The sequence below is a fragment of the Stegodyphus dumicola genome, chromosome 5, assembly GCF_044657685.1.
Source record: "Stegodyphus dumicola isolate Sdum_Otavi_A_Nest chromosome 5, ASM4465768v1".
Taxonomy (NCBI): Eukaryota; Metazoa; Arthropoda; class Arachnida; order Araneae; family Eresidae; genus Stegodyphus; species Stegodyphus dumicola.
Window position 1 is genome coordinate 63,203,081 of NC_140772.1, and position 14,522 is coordinate 63,217,602.

At 33.4% G+C, this 14,522-nt stretch overlaps 1 protein-coding gene across 1 annotated transcript in view; it reads left to right on the top strand.

Moving 5' to 3' along the window:
- Positions 1 to 1,722: 1,722 nt before the first annotated feature.
- The window catches only part of LOC118189270 (atrial natriuretic peptide receptor 1-like), a 184,839-nt gene continuing 172,039 nt past the window's right edge, over positions 1,723 to 14,522 (top strand). Inside the window, exon 1 of the mRNA XM_085816715.1 lies at positions 1,723 to 1,856. Coding sequence (XP_085672841.1) covers positions 1,750 to 1,856 — 107 coding nt within the window. The 5' untranslated portion in view covers positions 1,723 to 1,749. The remainder of the gene's footprint in view (positions 1,857 to 14,522) is intronic.

The window sequence follows — 14,522 nt, forward strand, 5'->3', positions numbered from 1 at the left end:
AATTTTAGATGCTTCTGAGAAATTGATATTTAAAATGCAAATATTTATAAACAATAATTTTTGTCTCTGAAAGCTAACATTCATCTCAGAAAGGAACATTTTTTAACATAATCACCCTTGAATGAAGGTCAAGTATTTCATTTTTCACACTCGAAATTTTTATTTTATTGATATATTTAAGGAATACAAGAAAATGGTATTGTTGAAAATATTTAAAAATGATGGAACTAGTTTTAGTTGAAAGTCAAAAAGATAACAGAAGCTAAAATATTTTCATTTATATAATCTAAAGTTGAAAGAAACGAAGATCTGGAATGTTTATTATATCCCATGTCTGTGATGGAAGACGGGTAGCAGTGTAAAACTGCAATTCCTTGCAGAGTATTAAGTTATTTTGTCAAAGTGTCGTATAAATGAATTGCTCGAAGAATAAGAGCATCTATGGACGGACCACACAAAGATACGAAACTCGCATGTGCGGTCCTTTCTCCAGTCGTAATCTTCGAGTTGTTACGAGGTGTGAGACGACACGTTCTGACATTACAGAAGCAATATTTTATTCAATAATGTCTCCATTTGATATTACAAAAGCCATAACTTCACGACCAGTGTCAAGACATTTTAGCGAATTTGTCATGAAATACTCTCGATTTTATGGGGCTGACCAAGCAATTATTCTGCAGCTCCTTTGATATCATCTTCGGCTCAGGGGCGATGCAGACGCTGTTCTCGGGTACCCGCCATTATTTTCGCCATTCCAGTATAACTAGACTAGAGACTTTCGAACACATAAAAGTTCCTAATTCAGTAAGAGTGTGGTAAAGTCCTTAGTCATGGAAGTGGCAATTAAGCATATCGTGAGTAAACGTTCACACGTCGTATCTCATCAGAGATGATTAGTAACCAAAAAGAGACTATGCACAGTCCTAGCTGCCGACAGTCCAATTCAGGCAATGAAAAACTGGAAGTGTTTGGCTATAAAGAATTTGTGGATGTACAACACAACTGAAAACTTAAAAGATCGTACATAACTCAATTAGTCTGCAAAATGTTTCAAATAATGCAAGTACATAGAACGCTCTGAAGCTCTCGACTAGACAGATTCTTGCGTCTAGAAAGATCCTCTCAGAATGTGAAAAATAATTACATTTACTCTCTGAATAATTGCTAAATACATTAAATATTGATAATGAATTTGTTATTATGATATATTAATAGTGCTTTGTGTAGATTTGTATTTAATACGGTTTCTGTTCTGTTGCAGTTAATGCGCAACTTAATCAAAACGCAGCTAACATCAGTCATTATAATTGATTCGTCCCACCAGCACCTCAAACAAATTTCCTATTTCTATGTAACGGCAGAGCGAACGTGTGGTGAAATGGGTCACGAAAACCTTATTATGAAATTCAATGTCAGATTTAGAAATCAGTGTATGCAAGAAAGGGGAGATAACAGGTGAATTCAAATTCAAAGGTTAATTTTGTCTTCTGTGTGTTTGGTGCGGGAAGCTACAATATAGGTCAGGTGGCTTGTTCCAAAGAGAGTACATGCATAGTTACATACCGTATCCAAAAATGCAAATTAAACATTCTCAAAATTCTCTTTTCAAAGCAGTGAAGGGTTCCTGGAAAATATTAACTTAAACTGCGATGGTTGTTTTAAAATAAATAAATAAATTGGAATTGCATAATGCGATTGTTTTCAATAAATTGTGAATTATGTGTTTTTCTTTTTACAGTTATCGTCATGTGTGCTTCTCCTGATTCCATTCGGGAAATAATGCTAACTGCTGATGACCTCGGAATGGTAGACAGTGGAGAATATGTTTTCTTCAGCGTGGAACTCTTCACCAGGTAAGAGTACTATTGTGGAATCTTTATGATTACTATCACCGCCATGAAACTGTCTATAATAACAAGAAAGAGGAGGAAATATAAATGAAGCTTAATATTAACACATATATTAAATAAAGGAATTTCCGAAGTTGTAGCCTGATAAGGAAGTAAACCTAAAGTTATATCAATTCGCATGACAAATAACGGAAATGTTGTAATCATATCTTGATCATCTGAATGTTCCAAACAAGAATTACTTAAAACTTCATTAACTCTTTAAGCAAAATGTAAATTATTATTTGCGGATGCAGCATATTTGAGAAATAATAGAGCTTTTAAATGTAACGGGCAAATTAATGCGCTGTGAGCTTTTCATATACAAAGGACTTTAAAAGGATCGTTTTCTGTGGCGAAAAGCAGGATCTTTCAAAATTACTAATGCTTTTAAAATGCAAAACTGACATACAAAATTAAATCTACAGAAAGTATAATTTAACAGAACAGTCGTTGTTGATTTGCAAGAATGCTATGTATTCGAAAAAGATCTGCCTCGAAATGAATGGAATTTTATTAGTGAAAGTAATAAACCTTTAAATGAATATTTAATTACGATTTCGCAAACTACACGTGCGAAAATCATTAAAGTGTTCCTCCCTTGAAATTAGAACCAGTCCAAATATATGCTGATTCGCATTTTCTAGCTGCCTCAACTTCTGAAATAAATTAACGATAAACTTTTATACGGTGACTTAAAAAGGTGTCTTGCAGTGTGATGGAAATTATCCGTTATCCTCAAATTATGAAATTAAATCTTTAAATTTTTCGCTTATTGGAAAGCATCATTACACCTATAAGAAACATCGAAGCTCAGCAATGGTAAATTGATCTCATTTCCTACGTAAGCTAAATGCTTGAAATCTATAAAAGATACGACTCTGAAATTGTTTTAAAAGTCACCTTATGCATCATTCAACACTGAAGCTGCAACACTACAAACTTCACCAAAATGTAGCTGCATTAAATAGCATGAAACCGTTATCGAGTGCACCTGAATTAAATTATGTGGCTTGAAGTGCCAGGCTTTGAGCTCGTAGACATACCACTTATCAGAGCTAAAGGACAGAGAATGCTTCAGACGGAGAGGAAAGTAATCCTTGAAACAACGCTGAATTCTAAGACCGGCAAATATCATAATAAGCACAAGCTTCAAGTGGAACGGATCATCGGATTAGAAGAGCGACATGTATTCCAGGGAGAGTGAAGTCATTTATGTTAATTAACCAATTATTACGATTTGAAACATTTATTATAAATTCTCCTTTTCGTAGTCCTCCTCAGAATTCTAATTATTCAGCTGAGTATTTAATTCGAGGGTTTTAGATGGTTTAGAGTTACATCTGTTCATGCGATGCGTGCGTTGTTATACAACAATTTCAAATTAACTAGAAGTGGACTGTACTAAATATTTTATTCGACAACTTTAATCAAATGCGTGCCATCTTTCAAGCGATGACTTACTACTAACAACAACAGCAATAAAAAATAAAACTGAGTAAGCGTTTACAGGGTTGCTGTAATGAACATCTGCGCCATGAAAGGCGCCAAGAAGAGAAAAAATGACGTAATCTTACAGTTAAATAGTCTTAATGACTTAACAACATCTTTTGGCAGCTTGGCTTGCAGTTTACATACTATCGTCAGATCTTCCAGAGATTATTCCGGGTTTAGCCATATTGCTAGCTGACGTTAAATGCGCAACAGTTCAAACTATGTAGCCTCCAACTACGTTACTTGAATCTGAATTTGAACTTATATAATTTTAAATACATCCAATTGCCGTAAGTTATTTGTACGCATAAGTGGTATCTTCTGTTTAATTTAAGAATTTAATGAAAAGCTTACTTTAACCTTCTCATGATTTTGTCATATTAATGCAGCCGAAGGGATAATACGCTTCTCAGTCTAGCAGGATCTGAAGGACTTCTACACAACTGAAACTTTACAACCTCGATATCGCATATTAAATTCAAGACACCCAACTTTGTTTACACAAGCCATCAGAAGCCGCTAGCATGAACTGGCTTGAGAATCAGACGACTAACGACAGACTTTAATGGATCATTAGTGTTAAATGCCACTAGTATCAATGGCTAACAAGGCATACATAAGGCGGAAATGGAGGCCTATTCTGTTTAACAATGCGTTCCCTTCGATCTCGGAAGCAGTGATGGTCAAAACTTAGTCTGGAGACTATATGGCCCATGCCAATAATAATCTTCATGAGAGAACGTCATAACAGAACTGTTTCTGGAAAATGTTGTTTGTAGACATAATGTATGGTAGGCAAAATCTTCTAGATCCTGAATCTCTGCTAACATAGCGTTCTTTTGATATAATCATGGACTGTTTTGGTTTATTTAATTATGGCAAAGCACTTGAGGGCTATTTGCCTCACGGGATGGATGCCTTTGCGTAGGTCTTTCCAAGGGAAACGGCTCGTACACGTTATCCACGAGCAAAATTACGAAAACGCCCACACAGTGAGCCCTTTCTACTACCAATGTTCAGCGACTTTACCACTCTGCCACTGGTGGGTCGATTTCGGTGCTGCAGCTTTGCCTGCAAAGGGTACCAAGAGTTTTTTTATTACAGAAAAACGCTTGGCCGCACATTTTTCGTGCTACTGAGAATAGCTTGTTTGAATTTGAGGCGTTGCCGTGAGCTGCCGCATCTCCGGGCTTATTTGTTTTATAAGACATGGGAGACATTATTATTCGGCTATTTTAAAAGGAAAGATTTGTAGTGGGGCAGAGCTTTTCTCAGACAATAATTAACCCCTTCATTAATAGCATGTCAATGCTTAAAAGTGGGTGTATTTAGGCTCTGGAAGGTCATATTCTATATTGAATAAATTACGATGACTTCAATATATTGTTTCTGAATTTTTCAAGGGTTGCATTTGACCAACAAGTCTATCGATGCTATAAATTTTCAGTATTCACAGTCTTCCCTTCATGATGCAAGTTCAACGTTGAGCAGTGAGTATATGATGTAATTAATAAAACCATTCATAGATGTTACAATCAAAGGAAATATTTCCTTTTAAGAAACTCTCTGTTACAGAAAATCTCCAAGAATTAAGGTATTAAAGTAAGCCGGTAATGCCCATTTAACTCCTCTGAATAAACATCTGAAACACGAAAACAGCCAAAGATTTGCTTGTGAGCATATCTTTTTTATGTTCCTTCACAAACTGAAATGTTAAGAAGCTTTTTTTTATACTTAGTCCAGTTGCAGACTTTTTTTCGGTGTCTGAAACATTAGTAAATAAATTCATTTCATTTTTAGTTTTTTGTTTCCTTTCCCTTTCAATATTTTCACTTTTTTCTTTCCATAATTGCTATTTCTGGCCTTAATGATATCTCATAATTTTTCTTTCATTCTATTCAAGTAAATTAAGCCAAGGTAACGTCTCTGATACGTATACTTAAATGTTAAATTTTTTTAGGAATAAGGGCAAAATTTATGAACTATCATTTGCATTAATAGCATAGGTAATTTTTACGAAAGACTTTAAAAAGAAATACTTCTGTCGAACAAGAAGTTTAGAAATGTGTCTTGAAATTAGTTAGTGTATAATTACCAAAGACTTTATAAAAACGTCTTTCAGGATTTTACATACACACATCACTTTTAGTTAACTCTAATCTATACTTATTCCATTCTTTTTCAAAGCAGCCGAATTAGTTTTACACATTTATTTATACAAAGCGTAAAATTACATCCCTTACTCTGCATAATCCTCGTGTTTTTGCATTTTGTGTAACAAGGTTTCTTACACGGAATGAAAAACCATGGGCAGAATTACGAACATTTTATGCCATTAGTTAAAGGTGAAGTTACTATTTTATTGACTGTTTGCAAAATAATTACCCTGCATTCTTCCAGCTAAGATATGAAACTTACGGTTTTGTAGCCACGAAAAGCAGGAAAGCTCAATTAGTTATTCTGCGTATAACAAAAATCACTCATTTGTAACTGACGGTTATTTATAATTTATCCTTCTGATTGGCAAGGCTGTATATATGCGGTCTAGGATACTTTTCGTGACATATCTAAAAGAGTACATTTACTTGCATCTTGAAATTTCGACAAGAAATTAAAGGCATTTATTAAAAGCACATAAATAAAGGTGAAAACTACCATGGTGATTTTGGCATTAAAATAAAAAATACTTCTTTCTCATTGCACTTTTCGGAAATATGAGGTTTCTTAGCGAACCCTCTGTCGGCTGGAGGGTTACAGGTGATTGATTCTAGTTAGTTGATGATATATTAAAAGTGTGAAATTAAACCATTAATTGCTTATGAGAAATTTTAATAAATTTTAATTTGTATTTTATTTACTTAATTTTGTAATAGAATTATTAAAATTAATGCTATTAAGTTTCACAATTAGTTCGTACAGTACTGTTAATAATTATGGGTTAATATTTATAGTGTTTAAAATATAGTGTGTGAGCATAATAAGTTTTACTAAATATTGTGTGCCATCCAGACGGTGTAGTGAATGCAGCAGCGTACTGCGGTAACGAAGGGTCCGGGTTCAAATCCCGGATAAGGCATTAATGTTTGTAAATGTATAGTGTCTTTGCGACATGGAGACACTCTAAATATATGTTGAGCCGAAAGTCCTCTCAAGGTTAGGGGAAGTGGGGTGGGAGACCCTCGGACCCACTGATGGTAACGGTAGTTGACATTTAGTAATTTAATGACGAAACACGAAGATAACACATAAAAAGAAACAAGAAGAAAATAATAAGTAGAAAGATCTGTCTATGGCATCATAATAATAGAATAATATCATATTAAGCGGAATCGCATCATAAAAAAAATTCAGAGTTTCTTTGGTTTTCCAAACTTCATCATCATTCCCGTTTAGTGTCTCGTCTGTCGAAAATGGTCGCGGGATCTTGCTATGAACGCGCTGCCATTATTACTTATAAACAGAAGTATATTCCCATATATATATATAATTGTACTTTTGGTACAAGATGAAAACAATTAACGTTTAGTCATGGCCGTAAAAACTGCTACGTACTGGATTAATTTTGAAAGGCTGGCACTAGATCTCATTTTTAAGCACTTGCAGCAAATCTATCATTCGATTTTTCTCATTTTCATATCGTTGTTGAATTACGTTGTAATTATTAAATCACCGCATATGCTGGATTAAATTTCGAAGAATGGATTTTGACTTTAAACATTTAAAACTTGTAACTCACTTGTTTTGGCACGATTCCGGTGTAGTTGACTTGTTGATTCCAAGTTGCGCACATAGAGTGACGAAGCTGTATGTATCTTAAAGATTAGCACATGATGGAATTAATTAACTAATTCCCTTTCACAATCGTAGCCACAGTTTTGATGATAACACTTCTGTGAAGCACCAGATACGCATTAATTCACTTTGATGATTTAAAACACCTTTTCTTTCTTCTAAACATTGTAGAGATGGCCGTACACTTCATCTTCACTGACGTCAGCACTTTCGGACTTGCAGATAAGCAGACACATTTATTGAACTTTTGTAGATATTTTACCGAAATCCAGTTGGGAAATAAATGTTCCTTTCCACACTTGAGGCATCCTATTCGAAAAAGATTTAAAATTATAGTCTTAATTTATTAGTTAGTTCATTTAGAAATTATTGTTATTGCAATAATTGTAAATTATTTGTCTTACATAATCTTATATAAGTCTTACATAATCTATGTATGAGAAAGGTCATGAATCATGACGAGGCATAGTAAACCTGCAGGCTTGTCCTCATGTTTTTCCTCATATACTAAACTTTCTCTTGCTTTCGCTAATTCACTAATGCTGTTCTGCCACCCTGCTCTCCTGATCTCTCATTTGAAGGATATGATACCTGAAAATTTTCGCGATTACAATACTTCCTTTTTACTTCGTACAAGGAAGTAAAAAGATATATCGGCATCTGACTTTGATAATTACAGGGCGATTGCTCTGACTTGTTTCTTGGCAAAATTAATAGAAAGACTTGTCGTAAGCAGGCGCTACCATGGCATCTTGAGACCAAGGACCTTCTACTCCCTGCACAAACTGGTTTTAGGAAAAACGATCTACTGAAGAATATGTAACCATTTTTTCACAGAGTATTAAAAACAGTCTTTATAAGGGGCAACATCGAAGGCGCTATTTCTGTGGATTTTAAACATGCATTTGATTCCTTCTGGAAAGCAAAGTTGTTATATAAAATAGCCAATATTACATATATCAGGAACTAGGTTCCGGTGGTTCAGTGATTTTCTTGGCCAACGCCTTGTAAATGCTCGTTACGATGGAGCACAATCTGGCTTCAGGGCTCTACATACCGACCTCCCTCAGGCAGCTGTGTCAAATTCCTTACTGTCTGAGGTGCATGTTGATGACCTAATGTGGTCCCTCATTGAAGAAAATACTGAAGTACTTATGCATGCAGACGATCTAGTTTTTTGGACATCTAGTCCTAAATACAAATCGAAAGAAATATGTGAAACGTTCGATGATTGTTAGTATATAAAAATATTTTATCAGATTTCTTCTTTATGCCACCAAAGTTTACACCTAAGTTTATTTTATGGCAATACAATCTTCCCGTGTAGTGAGAACACCACGTACTTAGTAGTAACCTTTAATCACAAACTCACTTGGAAGTTGTATATTGATGATAATCAGCAAAAGGCTGAGAGGCGGATGCCATTGCTCAAATGTTCCGCGAGAGTTAGATGGGGTTGTACGACTTCAATTCGTCTTGCTGCTTGTAGAGCTTCATAAAAACCATAATGATTTATTGCAATGCTCCACTCATTTCTGTCAGAAAGGAATGAATAGACTGGTACGCTTGCAGAATAATGCCTCCGCCTAGTATGTGGTGCTGTCAAGACTACACCTATTGACTCCTTATTATTATATATCGATGAATGATGTATGCAGTATGAAATGAGTATACAATATGAATTTGCTTTAAAGCTTTATCAAAAATTTATATGTTTACCGCATACTGGACCTTGGATTAATTCTGGCCTTTGCTTCTTCATACTGAAATCTCAGGAGGGCTTCCTGTAATATACTTAAGATTTCGACTCCGATTGAGCCATTATTACCACGCACTAACCCTTTGGAAGCTATAAATGACTTTTTGGATCTTTTGAACCATGTTTCAGACACTCAAGATTGTACTTCAGCGTTGTTCAGCGCGGGTTTGGAATCGTTTTCCTCCCAATGCTAGGTTTCATATCTCTGCTGATGGCTCAGAGCTTGATATAAATGGTGTAGCAGAAGCCGGAATTTTCTGTGAGCATTTCTCATACTATCTTTCTCTGGGAATTGACAAGACCGCATTCGTTGGTGAGGTTGAGACGATTAAAGTTGCTTTTACCTATCTAAACGCTCGCCCTTTATGAACAATTTGTTGTCAAGCTTCTATTTCTTTATTTGTAATGCAATGTACATCCCAGCTACGAGAATTACATAAAAAACATTACTACAAAGCATGACTCTTTGTATGCACAGCTTTACAGATTCCAGGTAGTTGAAAAACCTGCTTGACTCCTTTGCTGCAATGATATGTTCATGAACGCTGGGAATCTCCTCGTCTACTCAGCGCTTTCTCAGGACAGTATTTTTTCCTCTTTATTTATGAATTTTATCCATTACATTTTCGTTTTGTTTAATTCTTCTTTGTACTTCAGATTTCTCTGCGTACCGTATATACCCGCGTATAAGTCGAGATATTTTGGACAAAAAAAAAAGACTTCAAAGTGGAGCGTCGACTTATACGCGCGGCCATAAAAAAATTAAAAGAATCGGAAGTTCAAAAATTTCTTTATATAATGCAGTTGTTTTCTTCCCGCACTCAAATTGGACGACTTATAAAATAAGTCACTTACTTGAAGTAATTTCATGACTTAAATTATGTGACGAACTAATCACAGAGTTCCATATTTTAACTAGAGTAAGTTTCGATTAAACCAAAGAATTTTCGGCCCCCGAACAACCGATCAATATCGACTAATAAAAAAGTTTCGCCAACACGCCAAGAAAAGAGAAACGCAGATAGTTTTTACGTACGTATAAGTCTTTATAATAGTTATTGTTCATTCATGAAATACTTTTGTTAACAGTCGTACACGTCAAAAATTTAAAAGAAAATAGCCCACGCAATAACTGAACAGTTTTGAATATTTCTTTTAACTTTTATAAAAAGGGAAAATGCAGATAGATTTTACGTACGCGAATCTTTTCCGGAACAAATTCTAGAAGGTTACTATATATGATCATTTTTCCCCAATTATCCTGCATGAAAATGACGATGAAATGAATCGAAGTATTGATTGTAACAATACAGAGTTCGAGACTGAAAATATGTATGATGACGAGCCAATGATGACAGAAGAGTTCTATGAAATGTTTGGCGAATCTGACCATGAATCGGACGTTGAAGGATTTTGATTTTGTTTATTTACCATGGTATTTTTTATCGTATATTTATTTTTGTTTCTCAGATAATTTTGAATAAATGTAGTACTTAAAAAATTTTTTTCGAAGTTTCTCGATCGATTTCGGAAGTGGGGGGTCGACTTATACGCGGGTTTTTTATTTTCTAGGAATTTTTTATGTCGAAGTGGGGAGGTCGACTTATACGCGGTATCGACTTATACGCGGGTATATACGGTAAATTATTGTATTATGTATTTTTTATCGTTTTCGGATCTCTGCATAGCATAAGAATATTTGTCATTTTATTGCCAGCTGCATTACAAATAATACATATATATACACAAAAGAACATGTGTGTGCAGTTTAGATACCTAGTTTTGGCTCCTTAGTAGCTTAGTAGCCCGGAGATAAAACTATTTAAAATAGTTAAGTTTTTCTTCGAGTTTAAAAATCGCTGAATATACAATAATTGTACAGGCTATCTTCTCCAGCTCCTGTGCTGAAAGCTCAAATTTCGAAATCATATATAATCCTGTAGTGCCATGTGCTAATCCATAACTGAATATGCTTTTCCAGACATTATTAATCATTATAAAAATGTATTCTTCATTTATTCAGACAATTATGACAAAGTAAATGTAGGATATATGCTTGAGGGAAAGTACTTTTTAAATGAAACTGACATTTACACGTAGGGAAAAATTACGAAAACGCCTATGCAGTCAGCCTGCTCGAACTCGGATTGAGCCATTTGTGTTAAGCAACTAACTACTGGTAAAAATACATAATAAATTAATAAAAATCTAAAAACGTTATAATTTACGTGTGGCTTATACTTGGCAGTTTCGAAGAGTACTTAAGCATTAAGTTAATGTGAAACACTCTTCGCAAAACGTGGCAAGAATTATCTTATCTGAGGTGAATTTTAAAAGTTTAAAACATTATAAGTTTTAAACATCATTTTTTCATTTGACACGTAACTAACCTATTGCCACATGCACATTATCGTTTTAAATAATCACACGTATTATTTATTATATTTATTTATTTATAAATTCTTATAAAACTTTTGCTAAAGGCTAGTACATCTATAAATTTATTTGCTTTTGTATTTATATTCCAAACCTCCTTTTACTAATCAGTGAATACCGTTTCTCTCTTTTTACTAACAAGTAGCTTGATAAGATCGAGTTTCATATGAAACTCAAATGAATAACTTTTCCGCTGTTATCCACTAATGCTTCACGTGCTGCATTTCTGAATTCAATTTCTGAATTTAAAAGATGAATTTTTGACCATTAATAAATGCGCCACCTATCAAAAGACATAAAATGCATAAATATTTCGACTTATTCTTTTAGCATATGTTTTGTGCGAAGAACGTGCACTGTAACGCCTTGATTGATCCTGATTCATTAAAAACGGTATTTTCTCGAATCATAAAATTGTCTGAATTTGAGAATGATTTATTAAAGCGTGGTTATACCTTGAACATCACAAAGGTTCTAAATCTATACTGATTCATTATTTTAAGCCCTATGATTCGAAATATTTTAAAGGACTATAAATAAAAACTTAAAGATTTTAACATCTGAATTATTTGTTTTGAGTGGTAAATTGACTTGTTGTTAGCTATTAAAGTGAATAATTTTATTCTGCAATTTATGGCACTATTCTTGGGACAAAGTAAGCTCAAAACGGGAAGTAAGTCCGCATCTGGCAAGCGATTTTATATATTTCTTAAAAGTACAAGGTGCCCATAAATGTTTGCCCTGATTTCCAAAACATGATAACTCTAGATTGTGCAATCATGCATTGAACCTCAAATGTTTAACACTCAAATTTTATAAGAATATCGAAAACATCTAATAAATTTCCATAAATGCACCCCTTGTGACACACAAGTTATCCAATTTCTGGTATCACTGTGTGAATGGCGTGTATGATGTGCTGCCGCATGGTCACGACATATGTAGAAGTGTTTTAAATGTTTCCGATATTATTATGAACTTCGAGAATTTATGAATTTGAGGTCAAATACATGTTCCGCTATCTGTGCATAATCATGAGTTATTATGTTTCGTATTCAAGATAAATATTTATGGGCACACTGTATATTAACAAAAATATTAATTTCTAAAAATGGTTTTAAAAATTACAAACAGATTACAAAAATAAGCTTACGTATCCTTTAAATTTATATTTTTTCTTGTTTTGTAAAATTTTTTATGGCGTCATATGTTGCAAAACAGGAGCATAGAATTACCAAACGTACTCCTGTTACTTTAACTGAATCTTCTGACGCCCAGCTCGTTAAATAACATACAAAAACCTATTGTTATTAATTTAACATACAAAATAAAGTACAACTAAAAAAACTTAGTTTTTTTTATAGTTATGTATTCCAGTGTACCTATTTCCTATATGTTATAAATGGCCCAATTTGATACCATTTTATTTAGCAATTGGTTTTTAAGAACGCATTAACAGGAGTATTAATTACTCAGTCGGATTTTCAAACACTTTTTTCTCCAAGCTACAAACTGCATTTATACGTATGTTAAGAAATTATTCTCTTTTTTAAAAGGAAAAGAGAAATATCAAATTGAAGCGCGGAGCTCATAGTAACGTAAACGAACATATTATCTGTATTTAGAAGTGACATCACCTTTTTTCATACCCTGTTAGTATTTATTCAAATCAGTTTCTATCTCAAACTGAAAGACTAGCTCTGAACTATTCATACATATATACAGTTTTATTCGTGTACAATTTTATCTAAAAGTCAACTTTATGTCGCTTGTTACTAGGTAATGAAAAATACTGCAACGCTAACAAGGAACGCATGCCGATGCTTGGGTTTGTGAGATAAGAGAAATAATTAAGCAGAGTGCTTTTAAAACAGTCCCAGCCGTGGCCTCAGCTTCCTTCTATATTGCACTTTTCTAAATGAATGTAATCAACTGTAGCTCATTAACACCTTGCCTGAGTTATCTTGTCATTTCGAAGAAGTTGCAACTTTATTTTTCTACCATTCTACGAGTATAAGCAGTGCTTGTAAAATACATCTTAATCACGCTTTATTTTTCCTGTAATCCTTTATATAAATGTATTATATACTTATAATAAAAATTAATCTGTTAATAATTTTAATTTTATCATCATATTAATAATTTTAAGCCCAAAGGGGCAATTTGCCCAGAAGGGCTATTAATTTCGTTTTGGCATTTTGCTTTGATTCAATATAAACGACGTATCACTTTTTAAATTGTTGCAACAAAATATTAGAGCCTTCTATTATATTTAAAGAAATTAAGTAAGGAAGAATCAGGATAAATGTATGTATATTTCTCGCACTGTGATAAAACAACGGTACCTAGAGCCATACAATTCTGAATAACGTACGTCTCCACTAAAATATGGGCATCTGGAAGCCCAAATTTGGAATTTGTTTTATTATCTGTTTCATAATTTGTAGAGCATTTATGAGTTGTTGATTAAGAATCTCAGCGACTTCAAAACGAACAATGGCAACACTGTAAGGAAAAAAAATTATATCCAGCGCTCGAGACTGTGTATCGGAAATTCTAAAAATATGCTCTTTTAAATGTTTTATAATATTGCTGTTAAATTGAATTTTATGTCTTAAGTGCGAAAAACATGATATTTAATAAATAAAGGTAAGACACAAAACGTTAAAAAAACTCCCCTTTGGACGTAATATAAAATATGAAAGCTTTCAGATTTTGTATATTTTAATTCATAATTTTCATACGGCTTAGACCAAAAATGTAGCCGCAGTTTTTATTTCCTTAAGCATTTATCTTAGACATATACTTGCATAACCACGTTTCTTAAGGTAAAGAATTTTGTGAATATAGTTCCAGTACCCTAGATGGAAGGGTTCTCTAATTATAACATTCTTTTTTTTTAATATGATAAAACAAATGTCTCTCTTTGAAATATTCATAATATAAATGTTTTAAACATTGAAAAGAGGTAAAATATAAAATATTCCAAACTATTACGTTCAAAATTTAGTATTTTATTTTAGGAGGTTTTTTAGGATTATTTAGTTTTTTTTACTATTATTTAGATTTTTAGAAAGTATCCAAATTTATCGATTTAACTTCTTAAGTTTTATAGCTTGGAGAAAAAAGTCCAAATTTATTGACTTCTC